Below are 22,220 nucleotides of genomic sequence, written 5' to 3' on the forward strand. Positions count from 1 at the left end.
CGAGACATAGCATTCTTAAATGTGTATGACAAAATCATAACATTCTAAAACAGAAGAAAAAATTGACAGAACTAAAGTGAGAAGTAGACAAATGCACAATTATTTTTAGAGATTTTAACAGTCTTCTTTCAGTAGTTGATAAAACAAGTAGAAAAAAACCTGTAAGGACATAGGAGACAAATAGTATTTTCAGTTATCAAACATGAGGCTCAAATTGACAGTTATAGAATATTACAATCAACTACAGAATATACATTCTTTTCAAGTGCACATGGAACTTTCACCAAAGATCATATGCTGGGCCATAAAATAAGTCTCAATCTATTTGATTATTTGGCTACAATGGAATTAAGTTAGAAACCAATAACAATAAGACATCTAGAAAAAGTCCTTTATTTTTGAAAAATTAAGCAACTCACTTTTAAGTCAATCCATGAATCAAAGAAATCATAAGGAAAATTAGGAAGTGTTCTATACTGAATGACAGACTACAACATGTTAAAAGTCTGTGTGTTTATGTCTTTTAACTATAATGTCTCAGGAACTGATTAATCAAATTTACATTTTCTTCAGAAGAATTGGGGAAGAGAATGGGCAGAAAAGCAGACTAAAGTCTTAGAATTATAGGAATCAACCCACCATCAGCCAGTGTTTTTATTTTACTACAGTTGTTATTGAGTCACTGTACCTTGGTTGAACTAATAGGTAATATCCTTTCAATGTCAATAAAAAGAATGCTAAATAAATGTTTTGGCAATTTCACCCTGATAAATCCCATACTGGGATGTGTATGGTGCTTCCATTTCCATCCAATGAAACACTAGCAGAAATAGTCTGGATAGTGTTAATATTAACAGATTATAACTAAAGAATAAGTTAGATGGTGATTAAAGAGTTGAATAGACAACCAAGGAAAATTGAGAAATCTCTGTTCTGAGATCTGAGACAAAGCCATCTGTCTCTGATTTTAGTTCAATCCTTAATGAACATAAGTAGTCTGACTAAATGATCTCTTGGGAGGCCCCCTTCCAAACACAAAACCTATGATTTTAATTAGCATTGGTTATGGTGCCAATACAAGGAAAAGAATTTGCTCAGTGCCATAAAGAAAGTAGGGGTTTAATTCTAAATATAAATCATATCTTCTAATTTGCAAATTCTTTTATTTGGAAGAACATTTTCTTTATGAACTCAAACCATTCTCCCTCTCTCTCTCTCTGTATCTTTTATGAGAAACCAAAAGAAAATTCAGTTTGCAATTTGTGATCATGATTCGAACTTTTTAAAAAAATGTGTGTCATTTCTTGCCCTTTGATAATTTCCAAGTGATGAGGCTGCTTTTACAGACTGGTCCTTGCTTTTAATGATTTCAGTAGATTTTGGTTGGGAGTGAGAAAAATAAATGGGAAATGTCATTCATGAGTATGAGCCTGGAAATGAATATGTAGAACGCAAATGATCACTTTATTGGGGAGAGGCGGTATGTTTTCCTGAGGCTTTTCCCCTTTTCCCCTTTTAAGCTTGCTATTTTTCCTGTTTTAGTTTGCAGATGAAACTGGTACAGCAATATGGTGGGAGGGAAATCATGTGACCTGACATATGTGGGCTTCTGCATCTATGTGCATGGATAGAGAGCTGTTCAAAATCTAACCATCTTATGAGTTCTAACCATACTTTTATAATTCACATACATGGAGTTATGTAGGGAAACTTTTAAACATAGAACGTAAGTGGTCATTTCTTTTTGTTTAAAATACCCTTTCTCCATTTCTACAGGCAAATTTAATGTTTTAATAATATGAAGAAAAATAATAAAATGAATAAACAATGTTATAGGGCTCTACAGTTCAAAAAAATGGTTTACTTTAAATAATCTGATTTCATCCCAACAACAACCTTATGGATTTGATCAGGAAAGGAATTATCCTTGTTCTAAAGAGAGGGGGGAAAAGAAAGAAGAAATAGAAATAAAGAAAGAGAGAGAAGGGAGGGAAGGAGAGAGGCAGGAAGGAGCCCTTAAGGCTTGAGGGAAGAGTGGCTAATTCTCTATTTGTTCTCTCTAAAATGTACTAGGAGTGATTAGAAGCCAGGGAATATGCTAGTGAAGATAGCGGCCACCATGTTGAATAGACAAATGCATTAGCAGCACACTTTTCATACATAGAAACAAACAAAAAGTTTTGTAAGCAGTACCTGTTTCACAGCTGGGATTTTAATTGGTGCTATATCTTTTAATTGGTCTATTTTAAAACTGCATCACAGTCCCAAAAGAATATCCCTTTTCTAATCTTTTAAAATTTCAACAAATATTTCTAGGCATTAAGGATAGGCAACATTTTGCTTTGCCTGCTTCTCTGATGTTGAGCTGCTTCTAGCTGCTAAATTTGGCTCCTGTATACTCCGTATCTATCCATAAGGCGGTTCTTGGGTCCACTCTGCAGACGGCCATCCAGTTTAGATTTTCTGAGCCACCGGGCATGGCTATCCTGCTTTTAACATCCCCCTTTTGTGCTCAGGCTGAGGACATTGAGTGGCAGTGAGCTTTCCTTCATTTCTGGTATGATTGTTGCTTCTCAGGTTCTGGCTTGGGCTCTGATCTTGACATTTATGTCACAGGTGTCCCCGGTGAAACTGCTGGGAAAGCAGATGGCGGGCCTAACTGAGGTTGGCAGCATCTGCTGCTATACTCACTGTCCCTGCTACCTGCTCCACTTTCTCCTTCTTGTTGATATGTGTTGCTTTGCATGGTCATTTCATTCTTTCAATGTTATTTACCTTTCTTTAGGCCTTTCCAAACCTGAATACCTTTCTGCAACTCTTTCGATGCGTTTGCTTTGCTTGCAACCCTGTCATCCAGGAAGGCTCATGACATGGCTGGCTTCTGTGAGTCCTTCAAGGATTTTGCTTGAATGTTACTTCCTCAGCAAGACTTTCCTTGACCACTCTATTTCAAATTACAACACACCCTTCTTCTCCCTCACTCTCTACCCTGTTTTTTTTTTCTCTCTCTCTCTTTCCTACATTGTCTTTTTCCATAGCAATTACCACCACCTACTATATTCTATAATTAATTTTCTTGTACATAATCTGTAGTACTAGGATACATAAAATATAAGCTTCATGAGGGCAGAGATTTGTCTGTAAGCATCTGGAACTATGCTGGTTTTTAGTGAGCGCTTAAAAATTTTTTTGTTAAATGATAAACTGGATTGTAAATTGCAAAAGATCAGACTTCTAGCTTTATATTTAGTCTTATTTATTCTGCTTCATACGGTGTTATTTGTAAGAACTTGAAGGGGTCCTAGAGTCTGTCATACAGAGTGAAGTAAGCCAGAAAGAGAAAAACAAATACCGTATGCTAACACATACATATGGAATCTAAAAAAAAAAAAAAAAAAAAAAGGTTCCGAAGAACCTAGGGGCAGGACAGGAATAAAGACGCAGACGTAGAGAATGGACTTGAGGACACGGGGAGGGGGAAGGGTAAGCTGGGACGAAGTGAGGGAGTGGCATGGACATAGATATACACTACCAAATGTAAAAGAGTTAGCTAGTGGGAAGCAGCCGCATAGCACAGGGAGATCAGTTTGGTGCTTTGTGACCACCTAGAGGGGTGGGATAGGGAGGGTGGGAGGGAGACGCAAGAGGGAGGGGATATGGGGATATATGTATACATATAGCTGATTCACTTTGTTATACAGCAGAAACTAATACAACATTGTAAAGCAATTACACGCCAATAAAGATGTTAAAAAAAAAAGAACTTGAAGGGTATAGGAAAAAAACGGAGTAAGTAGCATCTTCTGTGTGTGCTGGGTAATTTACTTATCTTCTTCAATCCTCACTATAATCCAAGTACTTTGTTCAAAGAACCACAGCTAGAAAGTAGCAGAGTAAGGATGCAAACTAGTTCTGTCTGGCTCCAAAGTTACTGCCTTTTCTTCAGAAGCCTGGTGTACACCAAATAATAGTAAGTCAGTTAGAGCTCCTCAAAATGAGTGACGTTGCATAAATCAAGTGTAACTAGAAGATGAGTGCCAAAAAAGTTTGGTGAGAAAAAAAAGAACCTTAAATTAGCTCCCTAGAAAATAAGCAACAACCCCAAAAGAGGGAAATCCCAAACTATCTAGAGCCATAACCCTCTTGGCTTAAGTGCCTGGACCTCCAAGGTAACTAATTTTTAAAAGGAAGACATGTATCTGGACACATATTTTCACATATTTGCTGAAAATATATTTTTTACAATGTGAACTCAACAAAGACAAATAGATTCATTCTTTATCCTAAAAAGAGGCAAGAAAAACTTCTACCACTGCTTTTCAGTGTTTTCTTATTGCATTCCAAGAAGCAGTAATTGATTGTATTTTTAAAACAAGCCAGATTTTGTTAAGATCCTTTTTTACTGTGTCTTCTTTCTGACCTCTTTTGGTCTAGTTATGCAAATGCAAGTTAAGTTTCATTTTTAATTCAGTTCCACATATTTATGGAGAAACCACATGATGCAATAAGCACTGGAGAAGAAGGTGGTTAGCAGGTCCAGACAAGCTCCCTGCCCTCATGCTGCTCATTACCAAGCAGCGGCAACCACTGATCGGGGAGACAAAATATTTTATCACAATCTTCTGGATGTTGAGTTATCTCTAATCCAGAATTTATGTAAAAGACCATAATAATTAATTTAATTTTGTCTTCATCTTTCTTACTTTAGTAAAAGATAATTGGATGCTCTGCTTTTTAGGCAATCATACAATCTGGAGGTTGGAAATATTTTTGGAATTATATATTCCAATTATTTGCCCAGACAAGCATCCTTTCTACAGTATCAGCTTGAATATCTCTGGTAACTGAGAATTACTTCTTGTTAAGGAGTAGCTGTTTTGCTTTATGCAGGTCTAAGAATTTGAACATTATTATTTATATCGAAACAGTTTTTTTCCTATGACATTCACATGCATCTTAGATCTGCTCTCTTGAGTCACAAGAGCCTGTTGTACATCCAGGCCACCTTCAGCATCACAGCTTGTTCAATACTGTCTCTTTGAGATCTTTTGTTATTCAGTTCTTTTATTGGGTATCTACTTTGTGCAAGGTATTGCTTTATGAACTTCAAGAGTTACAAAGAGGAGGACATCATACACTTACCTCAAGGCAGTTACATAAATACAACAAATAGTGTGTAAAAAACAAGTGTTATTTAGCTCAAAAAAGTGAAGGACATAACAGGATGGAAGAATGTGGAAGTATTTATGGAAAATGCAATATTTGAGATTTAAAACTGCTATTGGTCTCATCAGGTTGAATTGGTAATATAGTGAATGTCAGGTCGTGAAAACAGCATAAACAATTGCTTGGAAGTGAAGATACAGAGATCACAGTGCAAGTTTAGGAAAACTTGAACAAATTATTTTGTCTTTACAACAGGTAGGGGTAGGGGTTGACAGGATGTCAGACTTGAAAGAAAATTTGGAGCGTCCTTTAAATGTCAGGCAGGGGAATTTGTACTTTGTGTGGATGGTAATGGAGAATCCTTGACAATACTTGGATGAGGATGACAAATGTAAGGCTCTAGTTTCATTAAAACTGACCTAGAAGTAGTAATTTAGGGACAAATTAAAGCAAAGGAAAATGTATGTAGAGGTATGCCTTAAGAGGTAAATACTGCACTATTTTTCTACCATAAATATAGTGGAAATTCAGAAAATGAAGAAGAAATTTCTTAACGTTTTCCACAATGGCTCGTGAAGAATTGATAAGATTGTGAAAAGCAAATACATGAATGTTGAACTTTCTGGGCTGGTGAAATAAGCTAGAGAAACAGAAACAAACATATCTGTGTATATGTGCACATGTGTGTGGTGTGTGCATGTGTGATGGAGAGGAGAGGCAGTGACGATAGTAGTCTGACTTTAGGTTAAGGGCATGTATTAGGAAAGGTGAGGTCAGCTCAAACTATAGAGGTACCATAAATGTATGCAGTCAAGTATAAAGTTCTATATAACTGAAACAACGACCACAAAATCAGAAACCTAGAATTAGTTGGTGTCATGACACATAAATTATCCCAAAAAGGAAAGAAAGTGTACTCAGTAAAAAGACCAAGAAAGCTCCTGAATAAATATAGGGTTACGACTGTTGATTCATCAATGATTTACTGAATGGTTTATCTCAGGTGAGTACTATGCTGGACACTGGAAACCACAAACAAAAATGGGATAAGACAAGGAAGATGGGATAATGGAGAGAGAAGCTTTACAGAAATAACTTTAATAAAAAGTTCAAATGACAAACAACAGCACTAAGGTATCTCTGAAAAAAGGAAAAGAAGCCATTATTTACTGAGCATCTACTATGTCCCAGTCATAGTGCTTAGTTTGTTTTTATAAATTTATTTCATAAAACTCAAAATGAGCCTTCACGTCTACTGATTAGAACACTGAGGTTCAGAGAGTTTAAAGCTTATTCCAGCGGAAGTCAAGCGAACCCCACAATAGCAAGATTATGAAGAGGAAACTGAGTTACCTTAGTGGGTCACCAGTTTGCTTAATAGCAGTAGGCTTAGTGTACCCTACAAACATCTTAGCTATAGATGGGGATCCAGTGACTTAAAAAATCAGACTTATTTCACATTATCCGTTTCAACTTGTGTATCAATGGAACATTTCTCACTCCTGAGGCAAAATGGGACAATGAAGTATATTTGAATTTGAAATCAGACACATGTGAGTTTAAATGCTGGCTCTGTGTGACCATGTCAGGTTACACAGCCTATGTAAGCCTGGATCACCATCACATTAGAAAAGTGACCACAATACTACTCCCTTCACAAAATATTACAAGAATTAAATGTGGCAACTAACAGCAAGAACCAGGTAGAGTGCTAGAATTTAGGTCCTGCTAACATGATGTGAAGAAACAAATCCATGGTCTCTTATGCGCTCATTCTCATTTCTAGTTCTCTGTCTCTCTGAGGCACACACATGCGTGCACACACACACACACACACACAGAGGCATGCACAAATTTTGTATCTAGGACACTTTGGAATGTAGCTATCTTTTGAGTATTGTTTTTCATTCCAAAGACCTGCTCCTGGCTCTGCCTGATTGTTCTCTCCTGGGGAAGATGCCCAGACATTCAGATTTACTATCCCACTTATGAGGTTAGAGGCCACTTTTTTCTCCCCTATAAAAAAGGAGGAGGGCTGAGGGGGACAGTTTTAGGTAGCAATCCTCAGTTAAACAGAAGGAAGGAAGAAAACAGCTGGAAATATTCAAGCCTTTGGAGAACATGGAAATGTCTCACTCTCATGGGGAGGACCACACCTTAGGAAATTTCCTTCCTTAGTTGACTCTTGAGATCCAAAAGTAGAATTCAACGATTCTAGTATGATCGATCCATCAAAAACAAACTAGTGGGCTTCCCTGGTGGCGCAGTGGTTGAGAATCTGCCTGCCAATGCAGGGGACACGGGTTCGAGCCCTGGTCTGGGAGGATCCCACATGCCGCGGAGCAACTGGGCCCGTGAGCCACAATTACTGAGCCTGCGCGTCTGGAGCCTGTGCTCCGCGACAAGAGAGGCCACGACAGTGAGAGGCCCGCGCACCGCGATGAAGAGTGGCCCCCACTTGCCACAACTGGAGAAAGCCCTCGCACAGAAACAAAGACCCAGCACAGCCATAAATAAATAAATAAAATTTAAAAAAAAAAAAAAAAAAACTAGTATGTAATCAGATTAGAGGTGAACTTCCAGTTGATAAGTCATTTTGGCAGGGTTGAAGTATTTCACGGATGTGAACATGCATTTAATATATCTGAAGATAAAGAAAGGATGTAGAAACAAGTTGCCACCCTACCTGCAATAAAATGAAAATGCTTGTATAAAAATGGAGGCATATTTCATATATAATTTATTTTTTTCCCAGGAAATTTGATGAAAGTGATTATTGTTACCTTGAATTATATTTCCCAGGGATCACGATAGCATTGGAGTACATCTCTGTTAAAGAAAAACAAAATGTGTTTAAAAACATAACAGTCATTTAAAGGAATATCTATACTTTTATAAAGACTATTGCTCAACAAATATCATATGATTATAAAATATTGAAAATAAGGTTTTTAAAAAGTGTTGTAACTAAAACTAGCATTTAAAGAAAAATGACATTTTATCTGAACAGTACGTACTGAGCATATGTCTTTTATTTTCTGTTATGCTCTTTTTCTAATCTGTAGTGAGAAAACATGTAAGTCTGGTAGTTCAGAACTTTCTCACTCTTACGGAAATTGTTAGTTATGGAAATGAGCTAGTGGATCAAGGTTAAAGAAAAAAGGATATGCAAAAACACAGTAAGTGACAATCAAAAAGTTCATGAGAAAATAGAGTCAAACCTATAGATTAAGGAAACTAGAAAATACAGAAAATAAATCTCCAGGTAATACTTAGCAAATCTTTCCTTAGCTTATGTTTCCAGTATTACTTTAATATGCTGAAGAAAATTAAAAATTACAATTGTAAAATAGGATTAAAAGATCACTTTCAGAAAAAGATATTCCTTAGTCTTTCTCAGCTTTCTTAACTCTTAGGTACAAAATCCTCCAAGTTTTTTGAGCACTTATCCACAATCATCAATTATAATATAAACTATTTTATAGTTATTTCCTTATCCATAAAATGTAATAAGCCAATAATTTTCTTAGTATAAATTTAATTTTAGAGTACTTATTAATATAAATGTGACTCTTTGTGGAAAGGAATTGAGTCATATACTATTTATTATTTCTTTGTTTTGTTATTGCTCTTTCATATCACTGTAATACAACTTTTTGTAGATATCAGCATGTGTAATAATATCGTTAATTTTTCTTTTATATTTTAATTTAGAAAATTAATGTTCCTCTTTTATAAGTGAGACAAATTTTAAAAAAAGAAGACATCTAAAGGGAAACAGAAATGTCATTGGAATTTAGAAATCCAATTCTTAATATTCTTTCCAACCACTTAAAATAATATTGCTTGCCTTTCCCATTATTTATGGGTCTTCCAAATACAGTGTCTGGCCTTAAAAGTTGTAATACAAAATGTTCTGTCTGAAAAGTAGTACAACTGAATGAAATTTAAAAACCATGTAACATATGTCATTTAGCATTCTCATAAAATGCCAGCATGATGTTAACAAGGGTCAGGGCAAATGCAAGAAAAACTAATATGCGTGCCTTCTGAAAACATCATCCTGGGAAATCAGAAACAAGAGACTATGATTCTTATCTATATTTTACAAAAGACATTTTGAGAAGGAAAAAATAGTCAGTTGTTGTTCATCGTATGTCTTGGATGTTTTGGTAAAATATTTTGTGTTCACCATTTTAAATATCCTAAGACACATTCACTGGCTAGGATCAATGGGAGAGAAAGGGGTGACCCTACAATTAATGTAAATGCACATATCTTGGTGTGTTCCTGATACTGCGTGATTCCGGAAAAAGACTTAAGAAGCATTGCATGATGGTTAGAACATGGATTCTGTAGCCAGAGAGCATGGGTTCAAATCCTGACTATACTTCCAGCTGTGAGAACTTATGCATCTTGCAAATTATTTAACTTCTTGGTACCCCAGTTTCCTTATGTTTTAAGTAAGGATGATCACAATATCTACTTCATCAGGTTGTTATAAGAATTAAATGGTTTTATAGTTCTTAAAATAGTGCCTGGCAAAAAATAAGCACTGTGTATGTTAATCTCGCCCCCTCCCCACAAAATGTTTGGCAAAACACTTTGTAAATTTTTACTCCTTAGTTTATTTTTTGAATTAGAATCTTTTGTATAACAAGTTAGCCTGTTGTTGAGCACATCTGTAAAGTAAGACCAGAATATGTAGATACAGGCATACCTTGTTTTTTTTTAATTGCACTTTGATTTATTGTGCTTTTTACAAATTGAAAGTTTGCCGCCACCCTGTGTTGAGCAAGTCTATTATCACCATTTTTCCAACAGCCTTTAGTCACTTCCTGTCTCTGTGTCACACTTTGGTAATTCTCAAAATATTTCAAACATTTTTATTATTATTATATTTGTTATGGTGATCTATGATCAGTGGTCTTTGATGTTACTATTGCAAAAAGATTATGACTCACTGAAGGCTCAGATGCTTCGAATTTTTAGCATTTTTTGGCCATAAAGTAACTTTAAGGTCTGTACATTTTTTAGACATAATACTATTGCACACTTACACTGAAGTATAGTGTAAACACAACTTTTATATGCACTGGGAAACCAAAAAATTCCTGTAACTTACTTTATCGCAGTGGTCTGGAACCAAACCTGAAATATCTTTGAATTATGCTTGTGTTCATTTGATAAATGAAGTTAAAGCTCATCATAGAGATTTGTAAAGTATTTTATTACAGTAGGACAACTTACTTTGAGGAAGTAATCTTCTAAATATCGTGCCTGGTTTCTAAGTCTTTAAGATGGTATACATGGAAGACAATGAAAATTTTCCTAATGAAAATGATAACACTAGAAAATATGCTATATATGTGTATATATATATATATATATATATATACCCTCTGCACTCTCCATATTTATACATATAAAGAGAGAGAGAGAGAGGAAGAGAGTTACTCTCTTGAGTATTGAGGCACTGCAAATATGACCACTGTGTGACTAGAGTGCATGCTGGCTTGCTTGCTTGTTTTAGTTGACCAGCATCAATCCCCTTTTATTCCAGTAATAGCACCCAAGCTCTGCATTTGAGGAATGTTTCTGTGCCACCACCACAACCCTGACTGTTCATAGGTTTCAAGTAGGATTTCCTCCCTAGTCCAGGATGAGACATTGGCTTAGGAGAAGCCAATCAAAGCACAAAGCATGGCATCACCCTGGACAGCCTGATTACTTCAGAATGAGCATGTGACCCAACTGAAGCCAGTGAGATGCGATGGGAGTTTTTCTGGGTCTTTGTTCTGATTGGATTTAAATCTGGGAGATTGGGAGGCCAGAGATGCTATAGCATCTTACTACAATGAGGAACGAAAAGCTATCACCATAGAAGTCAGAGCCAAAGGATGCAGTATGACTAGGTGCTGGTAACATCAATTGGGCATGCCTATAGCTAGCCCTAAACAATAAACCTTGACAATGAATTCCCATGTTGCTTTCCTTTCTTTTTTTTTTTCTCCCTTCCTCCCTTCCTCCTTTTCTTTTTTTTCTTTCTTTCTTTCTTTCTTTCTTTCTTTCTTTCTTTTTCTTTCTTTCTCTCTCTCTCTTTCCTTCTTTGTTTGTTTGTTTGTTTCTTTCTTTCTTTATTCCTTCCTTCCTTCCTTCCTTTCTTTCTTTCTTTCTTTCTTTTCTTTCTTCCTCTTTCTTTCTTCCTCTTTCTTTCTTTCTCTTACCTAAGCCACTTTGGGTCATTCTTTTGCTTCTATAACCAAAACAGACATGCTAGAATGAATTAAAAAATTCTTTTTGGCTATATCTTATTCTTGCTTGTTTCAATCAAATACCTTTTCTAATGAAAATGGTGAAGCTAGAAAATATGTAAAAAATATATTGACTTAATAATTATGACTGTTTCTGATTATAATTGATGCCACTTACTGATTTTTATTTAATCTTTATTTTAGGATTTAGTTACATGAGCAGGTGTTTTTATTTTTTGTTTTTGTTTTGTTTATGGCTGAATAAAGCTCATAGATTTTGAGTTTGAATCCTGCCTGTGTGATCTTAGGTAACTTTTCCTAACCTCAGTGTACTTCCTTTCTTCAGTTTTCAAATAAGGATCATGAAAGCCTTTATCTGATGGGGTTACGGGGAGGATGAAATGATATAGTGCATGCAGACTCAGCCCAGTCAGTGACCGGCACATAGTTAGCCTGCAGATCTTAACTATGTTATTAATCTAAGTATTGGCATTTAGTATCTCACTGGCTTTCATTTTTTTTCTGGTTGCTTTTCAGCCACTTAAATTAGAGATAAAATAATATTGGTGTCCCATTAGTTTAGTTTTATTTCTAGGGAAAGTTAACTTAGATAGCGCAAAGGCCACCTCTTTGTTGAACTATCAAATCCCTTTATTGGAGTTCAGATACTCTGGGGCTGAGGCTAATGTTAAAGCTCATGTATGTAAGGCTTTCATTAATATAATTGCTGTTTTATGAGTTTTTATTTTTAACCCTTCTTTATTTACTTTCTTTTTACTTTGAATTATTTGTGTCGATTCAATTTGGCTTAGCAAATAAAAAGCATGAACGGAAGCATTATCAATTAACAAAATTAGTAATTCAAACCAGCTAAGTCTTAATGTTCTGTTCTAAGAAAAGCCTGTAGAAGATTAGAGCTCCATTACTGAGAGCTTTGGGCTGCTTCAAACATGCTTCTGTGTGTACACTGAGGGTTTTCTCTTCACGGTTCCCCCGCCCTCTAGTGGTAGTTATAATAATGCCATTTTGTAGTCCCCGCACAGGAAATGCCTGTTCTTACTTCAGTTACCAGAATCCTTTCACAGGAAGTTAGGTGTGGTCTTTGAAGGAGAATTAAAAAAAAATGAAAAAAAGAAAAAAAGCATGATGGAATTTTAGCTGCAGTCTTCTTGGTGCCAGCTTATCAATCCTAAACTCTGGGTGTAAAAGATTCTGCAGGGGTAATGTTTTAATATTCTTATTATGCTTATTCTCTGTGATGCTTCTTTACCTTTACAGTAGAATCCTTGGGGGAATCTGCAGAGGACCACTTTCATTTTGAAGCTGCTGTCTGCATGTTTTAGCATGTCTCTTCTATTAGAGCATCCAGGCATGGCAGGTTCCTCCCTGAAGTGTGCAGGGACCTTCTTCATGCCTATGCCTGTCATTAGGCATAAGGGTCTCTGGGGATGGGTGAGGAAAATGAGGGATGTATTGGAGGCACTGTGATACTGAGAGGGCAGTCTTCTAGCTGCTGGCTGAAAGGTCCTGGTCTACTTCAAAAAAAAAAATGTGGAAATGGTACAGTAACTTATGTTATTTTAGATTTCCCTGTTTGATCTAGCATATCTGCAGAAATGATCTGGATGTGAATGAATTTTACTTTTAGAAAATGCAACTCATATAATTAAATGGTAATTCTCATTCCTGTAGGGTAAGGGTTAAAATGGATTGATATTTTAAAAAGAAGGAAAAATAGATAAGTGATTGTATATAGATGGCATTCAGGAGTCAAGATTTTGGTTGTATTATTTCAAAAAGCATAGAAACTCTTGCCACTGATTCAGAGATAACGTTTGAAATGATTGGTGTGCTCTCTTGAGCTATATATGTTAGTCCAGTAAAATATGATTAGAATACAGTAAAACTCCATTTATGTTATCACAAAGACCAGCATAAGAGGAGTTCATGTAAAAGATAAACTATCTTAAACTTATTATTTTTTTCAAGTCCGAATCTGCTACGTGGATTCTTAAGAAATGGGCACTGTTTGAGAAAATGAGCTATCTCTACAGTATTTCCTAAGGTACTGCAAATTTGTTAATTTAAGAAGCAATTACACTAGCTAGCAGCAGGTTGCTAAACCAGGGGGTCCAAGCTCCAGACCTCTTGACGTGGGTGACTTCCTGCCTGGTTTGGCAGGAGCTGGGTCCCTTCCTGTGCAGCTTCCGAGCAGTTCCAAATGCAATCCGGCATTCCCTGCTCCTTCCCGCTCCCTTGCTTTCAAGCAGTATCTACCTATGTTTCCACAGCCTGGCATTTCAGGATTTCCAGAGCTCTTTACCAGGTGCCTTGATTTTGAATAAGCTCTTTGAGGTGGAAAAGTAGGCCAAAGGGAACATGGAAAAAAATGGAGAGATACATGCAAGATCTTCGCACAGCCCAGGTTCTACAATTTTTGATCATTATTCATCTCTTGTTATGGATCTCGGATATTTTTTTCAGAAGGGATGCTGAAAAAGATGGCTGCCAAAATATTCACACAAGTGAAACAGCAAGCACAAACCAGTATTCTCCATTTCTGAGCTCTGAGTTGGATATTTTCACTTAAAACATTTTGGGAGTGGGAGATTAGATTACCTCATAGACACCTACTGAATGTGAAAGATAGATCTCCATGCAAGCAGATGAATGCATGCAGGAGAATCCCCCGAATGCCAAGTGCAGCTTCCTTAGTAAAATATTACAGATAGCTTGCTTTATATATTTTATCTCAGTATCATGTAATTGGCCACAGTCACATTTTATCCTAATGACAGTTGCTTTTTTTTTTTTTTTTTTCCTCTCTCTCTCTCTCTCTCTCTCGTTTCCATAGCACTTTCTTATGCAAGGAGCTAAACAGTGATTAAAGGAGCAGGATGAAAAGATGGCACAATCAGTGCTGGTACCGCCAGGACCTGACAGCTTCCGCTTCTTTACCAGGGAATCCCTTGCTGCTATTGAACAACGCATTGCAGAAGAGAAAGCTAAGAGACCCAAACAAGAACGCAAGGATGAAGATGATGAAAATGGCCCAAAGCCAAATAGTGACTTGGAAGCAGGAAAATCCCTTCCATTTATTTATGGAGACATTCCTCCAGAGATGGTGTCAGAGCCCCTGGAGGACCTGGACCCCTACTATATCAATAAGAAAGTGAGTTCTTAGTCAAGTTGCCTTTATTTCCCCTACTTCCTAATTGCTTCCAGGCTAGTGCCAGGGATGTCAGGTGAAGAATGTTGCGCCTCCTCCCCTCTGTCTGAAATATCATTAGGGTACTAGGTGGGCTTGACCATGTAATGGCCCCATTACCCTAGAAGCCTTTTGGAAGCACTCATTTGAACCCATGTCCAGGACAGGCAGAGAATTGAAGGGGCATCCTGCAGTGGGGAAATGAGGAAGGGCAAAAGTCTGTTCACCTTATAGTATGGTGAAGCAGAAAGTTAAGACAAGGAGTATATTTTTTTATGCATTAAAAATAATATTTCCAGGAGTAGTATCCAAATTCCTCTTTACAATATCTAGCTCTACATAAGGTACTTTGATTTTCAGCAGGTTTATTCCTTCACACCATAAACTTTGCCCATTCCATGGCTCCCCCAAGAAGAAATAAAAGCAGGTGGCTTTTAAGTGCCCAAAAAAGAGTGTGATCAAACAACACCTCTGGAAAACCCTGAAGTTCCTCTGAGAAAATTTTTATCTAACTGAAAAAGTAATCAAAGCCTCATTTTTGAGCTCTTGTGAATTATAATTACAGTTTTAAAATACTGATATTAAAACTTGATAAGGATGCTAAGTATTCCTATGGCAGTGACTACAGATTTTCTTTATGTTCTTTAAATCCTCATATCACTTACCAAATTTAGGAGAGTTTATAGGGCTCAGAAAGAGAAAGTACATAGCATCATGTCATATGTTGGTAATTAGTATATTATTATATTATTTTATAAGACAATATTTCTAAAAAATTATCTCACTTTTTTCTTAAAATGGTCTTAATTTTAATACTAAGATTCTAAATTCTGTTTTATGTGTTTGTTTTCTTTTTCAGACATTTATAGTATTGAATAAAGGGAAAGCAATCTCTCGATTCAGTGCCACCCCTGCCCTGTACATTTTAACTCCCTTCAACCCTATTAGAAAATTAGCTATTAAGATTTTGGTACATTCATATCCTTTTTTCAAATAGTCATTTAATATGATTTTGCTCTTGGACTCACTTACTGAGTTGGAAATTTTTCAGAAATATGCGTGGTTGGCAATGTTATGTGCTCTTTCTTTTTTTTCCCCTCTTACTCAACAGTTAGCATTACTGCAAAATGGGATCATAGGTAAGTGAAACACTTTGCCCCATCTTCCAAGTATTTCTTCTTTCCCTGACTTACTACTTCTTTCTTTCTTCTTTCCTCCTCTGCTCCCTTCTGAATTGCCTACTACATCCAAGACTTCTTCATTAATTTTGACAGTATTACCAGGCTCTCCTTTTATAAGTCTTCAAATTTTACAAGGTTATCTATATAATGGGTAAATTCTGTGAGCTAATTTTCTTCACTACCTTACATTTGGAAAATATATGCATAATCTGAATTATACAATTTTATATCTTTTTGATCTGAATTTTACTACTTTCTGCTTTTCATTTTAGCATTTGAAAGCTTTGAGTTAGTAAATGTTTATAATTGTGATGGAATACACATTAGCCTTTCAAATGTCACTTTTTTGGGTCACTTGTTCCTATGTTTTATTCAAGTCTCAGGTCCTGCTACAATTATCTCTTTCCAAAGGCTTAATTTCTATTTATCCATATACATCCTCATTTCATGCTTCATTCCCCTTATGAAGTATCTACTTCCTAGAGATGGGATTGATGACACCTTGGTGGGAGATGGTGATTTGATTTACTCCTGAAGGTTAAATAGAGTAGTTGTGAATGAGAAGTTTTATTCCAGGCCAGGGACAGTGATCTGGCTGACAGCCAGCCCTGGAAAAACCAAGGAAGCAAAGGTTTGCAAGACTGGCTGTGCTAGGCAGAGGTATTTACAGGAAGCGCACAGAAACCTTGGGATGAGGAACTGATATATATCAGGAACCAGAGGTAAGGAAGGGGAAACTGAAAGTTAAGCAAAGTCTCAGGTAGGACAACTTTAAATTTTGTTTCCTAATTAGAAAGAGTCATTGCCTGCAATTTACAACATGGTCAGCCCAGGGCTTGGCTTTAAGGCTTACAAAGTAAAAACTTACTTCCTCTAGCAGGCCCAGAAAATATTTGAATTAGATATGGTAGGGAATTAGAAAAGATAAGGAATTCAAGAGATGGGATAAGCTTGGTACAGGGAAGTCATCTAATTTCTGGGTGGAGGGGCTGTAAAGCATGTCCCCAGACTTGCCTGGCATTGTGGCAAATGATGTCTTTAGAAGCGTGGCATTCTGGAATTCAGTTTCCTTTTAACCTAAGTCATTCCTTTTCCACACCCCCCCCCCAGTTTTGCATAGACATCAACATATTTTAATTTTATACTTTAATTTCATGTTTTAACATTTAATAATTTCTTCTGAGTTTTTTTAAGCAATAATGATTCCTTACCTCTGTTTTTCAAGTAAGAGAACCCAGTTGTACAGGGAGAAAAAATGCTTTGAGTTAGCTTTAGGAATGAATAATAAAATTGAGATTTAGATTTGAGTCTCTTGAACTATAAATTATGGTCCATTATTATGTTTGAGTATTTATAATCTGGGCACTGAATAAATCTTTCCACAAATTATTTATTATATTTAAAAATAATTGTACATCCCTATGTAATCACAATTTATACATGAAATTATGTGGAAAATTCAGACTTAGCCCAATGCTCTGTTCGTAGTAAATACTGAGAGAGTACATATTGAATAAATAAGTGACAAATGAGTCAAGAGGTTAAATAATTAGATGCATAACAAGTGACAAAATGGAAGGTTTGAAGAGGTCAGAAAAATCTATTTTTCTTGAAACTGAATGATGAAATAAAATTAAGAAAGCCCAATGTTAAAGGAAAAGGCAGGATTTTTTGTTGTTTTTGTTGTTGTTTTAAAACTTTTGTGGGGAGATAGTATATTTTTTTGAAAATCTATAATCTCCACTCCAAAAAATTCTATATTAGGAGACCCTGGAACCCTAACTTAACGCCCTCTGGGAAAAGAGACTTCCAGTGGTAGAGGATGAGAGCAGTTTTAGAAGTTCTGATCAGAGACTCTGGGCATTGAGGACCGAGTTTATGGTGGGGGCTATTCAGGAATCAAGATACAATTTGAATTTGAAGGTTTGCACTTGCTTCCCAGAAAAAAAGAAAACCTCCAAGGGGCAAAGTTGTTAGGAGGCCTGCAGTGGTGCAAGTTGAAATGTGAAGGCAGCCAGGTAAATCTAAGATTTGCCAAACTGAACGGTTGACTCTCCCAGAAACTTACAAATGGCATATAGTTACAAATTTCTTCCAACGTAGAAAAAGTAGATTCTTAAAAATCTCTGATTGCCTGAATTAAAATATTATATTTCAGATATCTCACCTTGGAGTAGAGATATGAGAAAAGGCAGGTAGACTGATAGACACATTCTTCAGTCTTGTGGTGATAAGGCACATTTGCCTGGAGATCCTAGTAAACTTTTATGTAAATAATACTGTACAGTTTGCAGGTGATTTTCCCAGTGATTTTGTCTTATTCCTCACAACGCAAATCCTAAACTCAAATCCTGGTTTTCTGACTTCAAGTGTCTTTTGCTATAAGATAAAAATGCTTGGGGTTGGTAATGGTGGGTTTTGGGCACAGTTAAGGGGTTGCTGTATATTTATTATCATTAGTTTATAATCCAGAAAATGGCCATTCACAATCAAGAAATTTGTATTTTAAACCTAGATTGGTATCTCTATTTCCAACGAAAATCCTGACTTACTTCTTAAAGAGTTGTTATCTTCATTAGGAGCTGTTGCATATCAAATTAGCTTTGTTTCTTGATTTTGGCAGATAAATCTTATGCTTACTATATTTTTGTCAGGGTATATTTTGAAAACTGAAAATGCTGTTGATGTGCCCATTACCTTGTTTCAATAGTTAAATAAAATATGGTTATATTTTCTAGATAGTAAACAAGTAAAAAATAATCCATATTCCTAAAATTCCCTATCAGAATTTTCAATGTGTTGCATGTCAGTTTTTATTATTTTACTTTAATATGCACACTCTCCTTTACTTTGCATTTGTTACTCATTCATTTGTTCATTTGCAGATATTTATTAAGTACCTACTGTGTGGCAGGTGTTCTTCTAGACACTGGGATGCAACATAGAACCAAACCTAGTCCCTGCTCGCATGTGGTTACATTCATGTGTATGTGTGTGTTTGAGAGGAGAGAGGTAATAAAAATAAATCAGCTAGTGTCAGCTAGTGATAAGCGCTATTAAGAAAAATAAAGCAGTGTAAAAAGAGAAGAGTGGCAAGGTCCTGTTTTAAATCATATGATCAGGGAAGTCCTCTCTGAAAAAATAGCATTTGAGTAGAGAACCAAAGGAAGTGAGGGAGTGAGACATGGAAATCTGAGGGGAAAAGGGAATAGCAAATATGAAGGCAAAGGATAAAAGTGGAAATGTACCTGGTGTGCTCTAGAATCAGCCACGAGCCCAGAGCGCCTGGAGGAGAGTGGGAAAGGCAGAGAGTAGGAGAGGATGAGGTCAGTGAGAGTGAAGGTCGGGGCTGAAGTTGTAGGCTGTGGTGAAGACACCAAATTTATGCTGCATGAGATGGGGAGAGATGACTGGAGGGTTTTCAGCAGAAGAGTGTCATCACCTGACTCAAATTTGAGAAAGATCACTCTGGCTGCTGCGTGGAGAACAGACTGCCTGGGGGGAAAGAATGGAAGCAAGAAGATAGATTGGGGGCTTACTGCCATTATGAAGGCAGGGGATGCCGGTGGCTTGGCCTTTGGTGGAAACAATGAGGGTAGCAAACGTCATCAAATTCAGATGTGTTTTTCAGAAGAGCTGACGGGAGATGCTGAACAATTGGACGTGGGGTGTGAGGGAATGAGCAGAGCTAAGGAAGACTCCAAGTGTTTAGTCTGGTCAAGAAAGAAAAATGTAGTTACTTGAGCTTGGGACAACATTAGGTGGAGGGATATGCTGGGTAAAATCAAAAGCGTGGATTTGAACATATTATTTTTTTTTGAGGGGTCTATTAGACATTCAGTGCAGGAGTTGAGAAGTTAAATGGAAATACAAGTCTGGAGTTCAGAAAAGGGTTGGGCTGGAGGTATAACTGAGAGATGTCAGTGTATGGATGGTATTTAAAGTGATGGCAAAGACCTGAAACACTCCAAATCACACAATAATGCAGAACTACCTATCATTCATAAGGGGTAGGAAAATAAACAGCTTTTGGTTTCAGAAAACCTGGATTCAAACCCCACCTCTGAGATTTACTTATTGGCTCCATGACCTTGGGCCAAGTTACTCCAACTGTTTTGAATCTCAGTTTCTCCATCTATAAAATTGCAATCGTTATTTATACATCAGTAATAATAACTACATAAGTACCTGACACCATGACTAGCACTTGGTAAGAATGTGATAACTGGTAGCTAGGACAGCTATTGTTGGTAGTAGTAGCTACAATTCTAGGAGCAGCTGCTGCGAGATTAGCAAAGGAACACTCTCATATTGTTTAAGGAATTCCACAAAGAATTCTGTACAAATCTCTACTGTCTTGAGGCTTGATTTTGCAAACAAAATGTTTATACAGCACCAGAGTTAGGAGCTGTTAGTCGACCAAAACATAATGTGGTCAGTTCCAGCCTTCTCATTTTGCAGATGAGTTCATTGAAGCCCACACATGTTTAGTCTTTTTCTAAGACTACATTTTATATAAGTGGCAGAGCTAAAAGTTTAGGTTAGATCTTTTGCAATTTCCATCTAACAGAAGAAAACTGATTTCTGAACCCTCAGGTATAAATAATGTACTGGGGGCATTGCCAGTATCTCTGTCTCTGTGTATTTCAAAGGTTATTTTCAGTGGCTCCAACTTACTATTTCATTAAAGAGGAAGCAAGCTTTTTAGCTCATCCCAAAATTATATGGTATCTATGTAGAAATTAAAAAATCACGGTTTTCATCTATGTAGAAATCAAAACCCAAAAATTATATAGGTCTAAGGGAAAGGAGGGTGAACAGCTTATGATTTCTATTTTTCCTGCTTTCAATGCTCAAAAGTTATCACATAGTTAGGAATTTGTTAATAACAAAATTAAACAACTCAAGAGTTAACATTATGTGTGTGTCACATATATATGTGACATTTAGTCAATATTTCTGCTGTCTCACAAATATGCACCAATATGTAGAAAGAGACCTGTCTTACTTTGCTTTGAATTCTCCATTTTTATGTTAGAAAACCTCTTACATAAAACTATCTTCTACCTCTAGTTCATATATATTTTAAGTTGAAAATTTCTCTGCAACTTCTCTGGGTATTATGTATTATTACAAAGCCCCTGGACAGAACAAACGATGTCTTCTCCTTAAGAATAACAAAGAAACACCCTACATTTTTATGTTTAATAAACAAATGATTAATAGTAATAAAAATGATTGTATCCTCTAAGAAAAGTATTAGTACTCTTATCTGCATTTACACAAGAAAACTGAGCCTTAAAGAATTAACTTGCTGAAGCCCATGTGTTTGGTAAAGGATGCATCTGATCCACAGTTCATCACATTAAAACTCATGCTGCTTCATCCTACCTACATGGATATAGGGGTAGACATCTAGTTTCCATGTCAAAAGTTACATAAACCATTTTCAGTATAAACTTGAAGTCTTTCCTCATCATACACACATAGGAAATAATTTAGACTTGCCAACTGACAGGTTAGTATCAATCAAAAGGTTAACACATTTGTATTAATACCTGGTATAGAGAAATTGATAGATTTAAAAATCCTTTTTTTCCTGATATTATGTGAGGTTAACCTACCTCTATTTTATTTTATATACAAAGTCTCTTAAGGAAATACTATTCTAGGATTCATTGTTCTTTCGAAAAATGTACTTTAGTTGATGTCATGGAATATATATTTAGAAAATAAATATATGCATTTTGTTACTAGTTCTAACCCCTTGAAATCTGCCTTGACATGGAATTTCTATACTTTTTCAATGTATGGTATCACTAATACCATGTCTACATTTTTTTTCATATTTGTATATTTGTTATCATTATCTGAAACCCTACTATTTCAATCACTCACCAAACTCCAAGAATCTTAAAGATATGTGACTGATAAAATAAATTTATAGTGATTTTAAAAAGTAATGGATTTTGAAACTCTCTATTTAGAGATTATCTATTAAACTAAAAGCATAAAAACCTGACTCTAGTTATCTCTTATTTGGTTTAAAAGCAAAATAGTTTTATTTGCTTTCCTTTTTGAGCATCTGTCAGGATCTTTAACTTAAGCATATTTTTTATTATTAAAATGATAGTCATACAATGTGAAAAACATGAGTTTGAGTGTAATGATTTATTAATTTTGACTTACTGGGTAATATTCACTCTTTCTATTATTTATTAATATTTGAATATATATTTTACGTTATTATATATACTTAATTTTTATCATTATAAGGAGTAAATATTTTTAAGGGTCATAAAACCATGGCTCAGTCTGTTATGTGACATAAATCTCATGAGGCTATTAATTTCCCCTTTATATTTATCCAGTGTTCTCTCTTTCAAAAAAAGTGTAGAAACTTGTGAACTT

At 35.9% G+C, this 22,220-nt stretch overlaps 1 protein-coding gene across 12 annotated transcripts in view; it reads left to right on the forward strand.

Annotated features, from left to right (window-relative positions):
* The first annotated feature begins 14,325 nt into the window (after positions 1 to 14,325).
* Positions 14,326 to 22,220, forward strand: part of LOC133098249 (sodium channel protein type 2 subunit alpha) — an 89,079-nt gene continuing 81,184 nt past the window's right edge. For all 12 annotated transcript variants that reach the window (XM_061201026.1, XM_061201066.1, XM_061201080.1 and 9 more), the window contains exons 1-2: positions 14,326 to 14,592; positions 15,488 to 15,606. In XM_061201026.1, coding sequence (XP_061057009.1) covers positions 14,326 to 14,592; positions 15,488 to 15,606 — 386 coding nt within the window. The remainder of the gene's footprint in view (positions 14,593 to 15,487; positions 15,607 to 22,220) is intronic.

This window comes from Eubalaena glacialis, chromosome 1 (assembly GCF_028564815.1).
Source record: "Eubalaena glacialis isolate mEubGla1 chromosome 1, mEubGla1.1.hap2.+ XY, whole genome shotgun sequence".
NCBI classification, from domain to species: domain Eukaryota; kingdom Metazoa; phylum Chordata; class Mammalia; order Artiodactyla; family Balaenidae; genus Eubalaena; species Eubalaena glacialis.